General features: G+C 53.2%; 1 protein-coding gene across 1 annotated transcript; it reads right to left on the bottom strand.

Moving 5' to 3' along the window:
* Positions 1–950: 950 nt before the first annotated feature.
* Positions 951–6,332, bottom strand: LOC134563899 (uncharacterized). The gene is made up of 2 exons (XM_063422313.1): positions 6,227–6,332; positions 951–2,945 (listed from the first exon to the last, which is right to left on the bottom strand). Exon 2 carries the CDS (start codon positions 2,922–2,924, stop codon positions 1,278–1,280), a length of 1,647 nt encoding a protein of 548 aa, XP_063278383.1. The 5' UTR covers positions 2,925–2,945; positions 6,227–6,332; the 3' UTR covers positions 951–1,277.
* Positions 6,333–9,747: the final 3,415 nt, after the last annotated feature.

Genomic DNA, 9,747 nt, shown 5'->3' with positions numbered 1-9,747 from the left:
CATCCACAGCTGTGTCTGCAGGAAAGCACCCACATTTCAACTTAACGTTCTGTGCCAGAAGATTCTAACCTCCTGTCCTTGTGGTGGGTGTTAGAATTATGTAGATAACCCTCTCTTGCCAGGCTCCAACTATGTTTGTTTGTTTGTTTGTTTGTTTGTTTGTTTGTTTATTTTAATACTTTTCTGTGAGGACAAAATACACAATTTCACACTCTCTGGCCATAGTAATTTCCTTCAGGAGGGATGAAGTATTAGGGTGAATACAGCTTCTGCTACATTATCTGAGGCAAAGCATGTGCAGTGCATAGGGAGTTGTTAACAGGAGGGACTTTGGCCCCTTTATTCCCACCAACTCTTTTCCCAAGAAGAAAATCATTCCTCTCTATCAGACATAATGTGCTTTTAGAACATTAGGCCACTCTTTTTTTTTTTTTCCCCTTGGAACTCATGTACTTTATCTTTAGATGAAAGACCATGTGTTTGTATTCTTATTAAAACCTGTATTAGTATTTTTTCAGAACCTGGATTTTTTTGTTGTTGTTGTAGGACATTACAGTGGAATTGCTGATGTCACTAAATTCCTGTGTTTACTCCTGGAATAGTTTTGGAGTTTTTTCTACAATCTGGATACTGCCTGCTACCAAGAACTGTCTGTAGTCAGACTGGCTATGCGGTGGTGTCTTCTCTGGACCTTCCGTCCACTGCCTCCGGCTAGCTCTGCACCGCAGACAGCGTAGAATCTGGGAGGCGAGCTGGCAGGTAGAGCAAGCCAACTCTGCCCCTGTGGGTCCTTGGCCTTGGGAGGTACCAAAGACTAGCTGGAATATCGCAGCAATGAAGGAGAAGGACAAAGAGACACTCTCTGGGTCAGGCAAGAAGGAGTTTATTCACCAACTCCTGAGCTTCTAAGGAAAGGCCAGAGAGACCCAGAGAGAGAGCCCAGAGGCTGGTCTGCACAGGGTTATAAGGGATACAGTCAGGGGAGGAGAAATGGGGGTGGCCAGGCGCAGCTGGCCAATCCAAGTCAGTAACTAGGGAAGGTAAGGGGCAAGGTCATGCAGTGGAGGCCAATCAGGAAGGAAAGGGGAGGAGAACAGCTCTGGCGGGAAGGGTGAGTGGCACACAGCTGTGAGGGGCTAAAAATAACCTGGGGTGCAGGGACTGTGAGGCAAGGGATGAATAACAATTAGGTGAGGAAGGGGTACAGAGAACTGAACTGCACAAAGAACTTATGAGGCACAAAGGTACAAACTCCAACATCTCCCCCTTTTTTGTTTTTAAAGTTCAGTGTGGTGTCGGCTGCCACAATCCGCGCAGAAGTCTTTAGGTTCTTGCCAAGGGCCAGGAGGAGGATAGCCGCTCTCCTCATCCAGCGGGATTTCCACGGGAGTGGAGGCCATGGCAATGTGCGCGGGGGGAGTGCTGGAGGCCAGTCTCAGGATCATGCATTTAAGGATACCAAACAAAGCCAACGCCACTAAAAGAACCACAAAGACCATTAAAACAGACCTTAAAATAGATCCAACCCAGCCAGAGATTCCCCAGCCCTGAAACAGGTTGGAGAGCCAGTCATCGGTCTCCTGTCGGATCTGTCCCACCTGCTCTTGCATTTGTTGGATAAGTGTCTGGGTGCTCACCGCCCGAGTCGAAAGATTAAAACAACATAGACCCTCAAACTCCTCGCACGTATGGCCGTGCAAGAGGAGGAGGTAATCTATGGCCGCCCGATTTTGGAGGGTGGCTTGCCTAGTTATTTCCTCGTCTTTTAGGAGGTTTGTTAGGGCCTGGGATGTAAGATTCGCCTGTTTCGCGACCCAACATTCTAGATGTCCAAGCTCGCCCAGGGTCTTGGCAATGGCGACCCATGGTGCGAAAATCGTGATTGCGACACCTTTGGACTTTGACCAATGAGTAATTTCTGTGTCGCAATCAGGCTCCAAATCTTTCACTGCACGCTTTTGGAGTCCAGAATTTTGTGCACCATTCTCTTTTTCTTTCAAATTCATAATTTGGGTCTTGTTGGGTGTGAACAGTCCCAGTCTCCCCAAGGTGCACGGACCTCCTAGAAGGCGAGAGGGGATGCCCGCCCAGGCTCGATCGCCGCAGATGAGAAACACCCCGGCGGGCAGCTCGCGTGGCTGAGTGGCACAAGATATCGGTGTTGATATCTTGGCGAGCCTCTCGCACCAAGATTCCTCCTGGTGCGCGGTGCCAGACAGCACAACCCTGCCGGAGGGGAGTGATGGAGACTGCGGAGGGTGGTCGATCCTCACGCAAACCTGAGCCTTGGAAGAGCCCAAGAGCTCAAGCTCGGGAGGCTCGGCCGACAGGACTGGGAGGTCCTGCAGAAATCTCCTCCACCCCACCAACGGATTGGCGTCCGGATGCCCATTTTCAAGGACGACGGAGTGTGACCCATCCGCTTGGCGAAGCGATTGGTTGACCGCGCGAACAAGCGCTCTGGGCATTTCCGCAGCGGTGAATGGAATCCCCACTAGGCACGTCGACATTGGGTCGGAAGCACTGGCCTGATTAAGGCAGATATGGTCCTGCCCCAAGGCCTTGGCGAGAGTCGCCCAGACATTTGATTTTGGCTGTGGGACGATCCAACCGTGCCCGATGTTCGCCACGCAGGAGATCAGGAGGAGAAGGTGAAGGCTTCTCCTGGGGCAATTTGCCGCGCCGATGACCAGCCTGCGAGTTCCCTTCCTGATTGCCTTCACTGCAAGGATGAGGATGACAATGAGAAACAAAATGATAAGAAGCCAACGGACCAAGGGCTGAGCCCAGCCTGGTACCCCCCAACGCCCGAGGACGCCGTCCACCCAGTCTCTCATCGTCGCCGGCAGCTCCCGCAAAGCGATCCACGCTTTGCCGATGGCGATGAGACACGACGCCAGGAGGGCAGTCAGGAGGCTCCACATCCTGAGTCCGAAGGCAATGGTCTGCAACGAAAACTATAGGGAATAGTCACTGACTTAGGTAAACCAAGATTCAGGAAGGAGAGGTTCAGAATGTGGGAAGCAGGAAGAAATCTCCCGGATCTCCTCCAGGGGGTTTGCGAATGAAACCTTGCGTTTACGGCGCAAGGCCGCGGACTTGACCTGTGGAGCTTCATGCAGTGGCTCCACGTCCTCCACCGGTTTTCGCTCTCGCCTTCGTGACCTGGCTGTGAAAGGTTTGACCCATTTTGAGGGAACCCATCTGGCCCCAGAGGGCGTGAGAACGCAGGCGTACCCGCGCCCCCACGTCATGAGGTCATATGGTCCCTCCACCTGACCTGTTTCAGGCGACTTGACCATCACCGGCGGTTTCTTCCCAGGCTGGTAGTCATCGTGCATATTAAAATGCTTCACGACCGGAGGGTTAAAATTTTCGAAAGTGCAATTGAGGAAATTTAGTGTATAAAGTGCTCTGGCCAACCGAATTATGGGGGTTTCCAATTTTAGCATTCTCGTCTGTTGGTCAAGGACTCGTTTCAGATTTTGGTGAGTCCTCTCCACAATTGCCTGCCCTGTGGGAGAGTGGGGGATGCCTGTCTTATGCTCCACTCCCCATTGCTGGAGGAAAGCTGCGAACTCCTTGGAAGCATAGGCTGGGCCATTGTCGGTTTTGAGGCCCTTGGGAATGCCCATAAATGAGAAAGCCTGGATCAGATGACTGATGGCGTGAACCGCTCTCTCCCCTGCGTGGGCAGACGCATACACAAGGCCAGAGAAGGTGTCCACCGACACATGGACAAATTTCAGCCTTCCAAACGCCGCCACATGGGTGACGTCTGTTTGCCAAAGCTCACAAGCACTCAATCCACGCGGATTCACCCCAGCATGGAGAGTGGGGACCGAATGGGATGCACAGGACGGACACGACGCCACAATCGCCCTAGCCTGTTGGCGGGTAAGGTGGAACCGCCGCACCAAACTAGGAGCGTTCTGGTGGTGGAGCGAATGGCTGATTTGTGCCTGCTTGAAGACCTCAGGCAACAGGGCCACAGCAGCAGGGGCAGCGAGAGCATCTGCCCTCCTGTTTCCCTCCGCAATGAACCCTGGCAAATCGGTATGGGATCTGCAATGCATCACATAGAAAGGATGCTCTCGGTGGGAGACAAGCCTTACCAGCTTCGAGAGCAGCTCATAAAGAGCCTTGTTGGACACCTCCTGCAATACGGCCTGATCAGCTCTGGAAACCACCCCCGCAACATAGGCGGAGTCGGTAACTAAATTGAGAGGTACGCGGAACCTCTCGAAGACTCTCACGACTGCAGCCAACTCAGCGATCTGAGGGGAACCCTCAACTGTCTTAATATCTGCCTCCCACTGCTGAGTTTTGGGGTCCACCCAAGTCATTACTGACTTGTGCGAACTCCCGGAAGCGTCCGTGAAAACTGTGAGAGCTTCGAGCGGTTTCCTGCTCCGTACACTCTTTAATGCCAATGTAAAGTTCACATCTGAATTGAATAATTTGTGGGCCGGTCTGTGAATCGAAATTTGGCCCGTAAAGGAATCCAGAGCAAATTGGAGTGCTTCATTCTCTTGAAGCAGGTGTTCCAACATTGGTTTCGTCATCCTCTTGGGTCTGTGGTGGCTGAGGAAGACCCACTCTATAATCAAGAGAGGATCATTCCTGCCTCGACCCTTCTCGCGTGTGTGTGTGCGAGTGTCCCATTGAAAGATCACACCGTGGAGGTGTGGGAGCTTACCCAAGATGACGAACCTGAAGGGAAGCTCAGGGTCGCATCTGTGAGCCTGGCGTGATAACATAGCCTGCTGAACCTTCTCTAGCGCTGTGTATGCCTCTGGGGTAAGATGCCTGGGAGAACTCAGCTCCTCCCCCCCTTTCAATAAATTGAAAAGAGGAGCAAGGTCCTCCGTGGAGAGACCTAACCAGGGTCTTACCCAATTCAAGGCTCCACACAGGGAATGGACATCCGCAAGGGTTCGGACCTGTGCCCGAATCTCCAATTTCTGCGGCACAATGGTCCGCCTGGTGATCTCCAAGCCTAAATACTTCCAGGGTGGCATCCTCTGGATCTTGTCGTCCTGCAGCTCGAACCCTGCAGCAACTAACGAAGCCGTTACACGGGCAAGCACTTGTGAAAGCTCCTCATCTGTTGGGGCGCAAATGAGGATGTCATCCATGTAATGATAGATGACAGCCCCCTCCGATGCTGCACGCACAGGGGTCAGCAAGGAAGCGATGTAATGTTGGCACATCACTGGAGAATTCTTCATCCCTTGAGGGAGGACCCTCCAGTGGTACCTCTTCCTTGGGGCACCTCGGTTAATGGTGGGAACCGAGAAAGCAAAACGCGGTGCATCGTCTGGATGCAGAGGAATTTGAAAGAAGGCATCCTTTATATCAATCACTGCCAGATTCCAATTTCGAGGGAGCATGGCTGGGGAAGGCATCCCAGGCTGGAGAGACCCAACGTCCTGAATGACGTTATTAATTTGACGGAGGTCGTGAAGGAGACGCCACCTTATGCCATCCGCTTTGCGGATAACAAAGACTGGGGAGTTCCACGGCGACGTGGACTCCACAATGTGGCCTTTATCCAATTGCTCCTTCACGAGCTCTTCCAGCGCCTGTAATTTTTCTTTCGAAAGCGGCCATTGATCAACCCAAACTGGAGTATCTGTCGTCCAATTCAGCTTCTGAGTTGGGCGCTGTCCAACAGCCGCCGCCCTAAAGTGTGAGGGGTCGGGAATGTCAATTGTTGCCCCCCACTGGGCCATCATGTCTCTCCCAATCAAGGGATCCTCATAGTCTAAAACAAAGGGACGCACGGAAGCCAATTGTCCCTTCGGCCCCGTAATTTCCACCATGCTCTGAGAACGTTTCGCCAATTGAATGCCTCCTACACCCTGGACTGGCACTGGCGCGTTTTCCAATGCCCAATGTGACGGCCAATCCTTCGTAGGGATGATGGTCACATCCGCCCCTGTGTCAAAGACCAATCCCCTATCCACCGATTCATCGCCCAAAGTGATGGTACATGGAATGATAATTTTGTGCCTAGGAGAGATGGAATGGACTGAACTGACAGTGACCGGTGTGTCAGAAAATGTGATTGCCTGCGCAATCACTGTCCCTCTAGGCAGGTAGATAAGAGGAGTCGTGCAGCACACCCAGAGACCGATGGCACCAGATCCGTTCGTAAACATCACTGGATACACTTCAATCTCAGGCGGAGTAAATTTGCAATCACCAACGATGATGAACTTACCAAGGCGAAGCGGCCAGGCGTCGGTGTCCAGCGAATCAACGTCGATGAAAGACCAGCTGGGTCCGGTAAGGTGAAGTCCCGATGTCAGGTGCAAGCTGCAGGAATGCAGAAAAGAAGAAGTAAGTGAACTGGGTAAAGCCATGTCACAGCCTTTGATTGAACATGTCACGTCCGGTGAAGTGTCGTGTCCTGTTTGACCCCCCTTTATTCCCGGCAGATGTAGTGCCGGTGAATTGGTCCGCCCGATTGGGGTCCACACGTTGGACGGACCCACGCTCTCCCTCTAGTTTTTTGAAGGATTGCCCCCCCGCTGCAACTTGGGAGTTGCCGGCCTTGTCTTGTTGGGGCACTCATTTGCCCAGTGTCCTTGCTGCTTGCAGTGGTAGCAGAACCCGGGTTTGCCGCTGCGACTGCCTGGGACGGAAGGCTTGCGGCGAGGCGGCACTGCAGGCTTCTGAGAAGGGGTCCTTGCTTCTGCAACCTTGAGCCTGGCAGGAACGGAGGGCTGGTGAGGTCTGGACACACTTGGAAGGTGCGGCTTCTGCAGATAGGGCACCTTGGCGTCGCAGACCTGGAGCATGTCAGCAAGTGTCCTCGGCGGATCTATGGGGAGACTCAAAATCGCTTGCCGACAGACATCGTTAGCATTTAAGAAAGCCAATTCCAAAAGGACATGCTCACGCGCTGAAACCATCTTAACTTGCGTCTCGACCGCCCTGGTTAATTTGTCCACGAAATCCACGTAGGATTCCTGAGGACCCTGCCTGATGGAAGTAATGGGGGGAAGTTTCGCATGAGGCTGCAAAGCAAAGAACGCAGTGCATGCAAGCTCTTTAACCACTTGAAGGACTGGGACAGGGATGAGTGAGGCCTGTATCTGCGGGGTGGAGAACTGAAGTTCCCCAAAGAGGAGGGAGAGGGAAATGGGATTGCCCTGGGTGTCAGTTGCCGTGCTTTCGTCACTCAACAGTGTGGGCAGTCTGTCCTTAAGCAGCCGCCTGAAGGCTGTCTCCCAGAGCTTAAACTCTGAAAGACCCATCAGGCAAGCAAAGAGCTGCTTGAGGTCAAAGGGCACCACCGTTGAGGAGGAAAGCTCAGCGTGAAGGAGACCCCTGAAGTATGGACTGTCCCTGGAATAATCTTTGTGCGCCTTACACAATTCACGAATTACACTTTGGCCAATCGGGAACCAATGGGATTTTGGGGCATCACTACCGCGTTGCCGCCGGTAAGTGACTGGCGCAACTGACAGTCCCACTTCAGGATCCCAGGCACTGTCATCTTCCGGTCCGGTACCGTGGGAACCGGAAGAGAGAGTGTGGGAATCAGGTAACCAAGATGGCCTCCTTCCGGGGCAGGGCAATGGGCGGGATGACTCCACATCCTGGGCGGGTCGATGGGAGGGATGGGAGGGTGGGAACTTCGGAGTAGTGGGTGGGGTTTGGGACAGGAAAGGGTTGGTCAGAGAACAGGGAGGGTGGGTGGGACGAAAGGGATTTCGGGATGAAGAACTGGGGGAAGGGGATGACGACCACGAGGCTGAGTGACCGCCATTTTCTGCACCACAGCCGCCATTTTGTGCCGATTGTGACGCAGTTAAATTAAAACTAACACGGGGATGAGGGGATGAGGGATAACAGGTACGGGCAGATCCCCCGACTGCCTGGCCAGGGCAGTCCGAGGAATCCTCAGCAGTCTGGCCGAGACTACTGAGGCTGGGGGAACGGGAATCCTTGAGAGAGGCAGAGCTCGGGGATTTTTGCACCCCGACTCTCTTCAGAATTCCCTTCGGGGAACGACCAGGGATAGGACTAGGGGATGGGGAAGAAGGGGCAGACCGCCTGGTAAATGGATTGGCAAGGGACTCATCATTATTCAACGCAGCTTTCAACTGCAAAACCAGATATGAAAATTTTTTCGCCTCTTTTCCCCGGGACTAGCCGAATTCTACAATTTTTTGTTCCACTGTTCCCCAAAATCGGAGACAATGGACTTTGTCCCGAGAAACCTCCTGGAATTCCTTGCCAAGCCATTTTACCAGCCTCTTCAGGCAGGTCTTGGAAAACTTGGCGCCGCTTGCTTCAAGCAAGGCGACGCAAACAGAAAAGACTTCTTTGTCTGCCGCTGACAGAGACGCACCCATGTCTCTCAAAACCTGGTGTTAAAAAGCGGCTTTCACCCTGAGACAAGTATAACGGAAGGAAACACAAAACCCAAAAACACCGCAAGCTTAGAACCCGCAAACACCACACACTCTCTACAGCTGCTATCCTCAAAACACGGGGCGCGATGCAAAAAGAAAACCTCACTGTCAGCAAAAACGCGCGGAAGCACTAAACAAACTGACAGCCTTGCGTGCCGTCCCCCACGGCCACGCACACACAACACAAAGGAGACAATCAACTAAAGGAACTGAAAACTCCAGGGCCACCAACCGAGGATGAAGGACCGAAAAATCCAAATCCCCGGGATCGCGCGATCTTCCTCAGCCGAAGGGCTGATTCTCCCCTCGCTCAATCTGAGCCGTGCCAAATGGCACTCGCTCTCCCCGCAGCCAAGGGAGGCAGCAAAGAAGAAATGTTTTCCACTCACCAACCTTGGAGAGGGACCTCGGCTCCTGAAGGGGGTGCTGAAACCGTCTCAGGGGATTCTCCTTCTGTAAGGACCGGCAGTGGAGTGTGACAGCTGCCGGCTGCCCTCACGATCCTCTGGGAGCGCCTCCCCGAAAGGACTGCTCACCAAGAGGTGATGGGACGTCCAAGGATTCTCTTCACAGTCTCCTAACCTAATCTAGGGGACTGCCAATCCGCTCCGCAGGGGTCTTGACGCCTCGTCCAAGGCCCCGCAGTGGGCGCCACCAGCGCTGCGGCGGTGTCTTCTCTGGACCTTCCGTCCACTGCCTCCAGCTAGCTCTGCACCGCAGACAGCGTAGAATCTGGGAGGCGAGCTGGCAGGTAGAGCAAGCCAACTCTGCCCCTGTGGGTCCTTGGCCTTGGGAGGCACCAAAGACTAGCTGGAATATCGCAGCAATGAAGGAGAAGGACAAAGAGACACTCTCTGGGTCAGGCAAGAAGGAGTTTATTCACCAACTCCTGAGCTTCTAAGGAAAGGCCAGAGAGACCCAGAGAGAGCCCAGAGGCTGGTCTGCACAGGGTTATAAGGGATACAGTCAGGGGAGGAGAAATGGGGGTGGCCAGGCGCAGCTGGCCAATCCAAGTCAGTAACTAGGGAAGGTAAGGGGCAAGGTCATGCAGTGGAGGCCAATCAGGAAGGAAAGGGGAGGAGAACAGCTCTGGCGGGAAGGGTGAGTGGCACACAGCTGTGAGGGGCTAAAAATAACCTGGGGTGCAGGGACTGTGAGGCAAGGGATGAATAACAATTAGGTGGGGAAGGGGTACAGAGAACTGAACTGCACAAAGAACTTATGAGGCACAAAGGTACAAACTCCAACATGGCTACAGAAAGGTAGATTAACATTTTCACTGACAAGTGGAAGCTTACTTCAATTACTGTTTGTAGGA

This window comes from Prinia subflava, chromosome Z (assembly GCF_021018805.1).
Source record: "Prinia subflava isolate CZ2003 ecotype Zambia chromosome Z, Cam_Psub_1.2, whole genome shotgun sequence".
Taxonomy (NCBI): Eukaryota; Metazoa; Chordata; class Aves; order Passeriformes; family Cisticolidae; genus Prinia; species Prinia subflava.
Note: the sequence above shows the minus strand (reverse complement) of the source record. Positions and strands in the feature narration are given on the sequence as shown.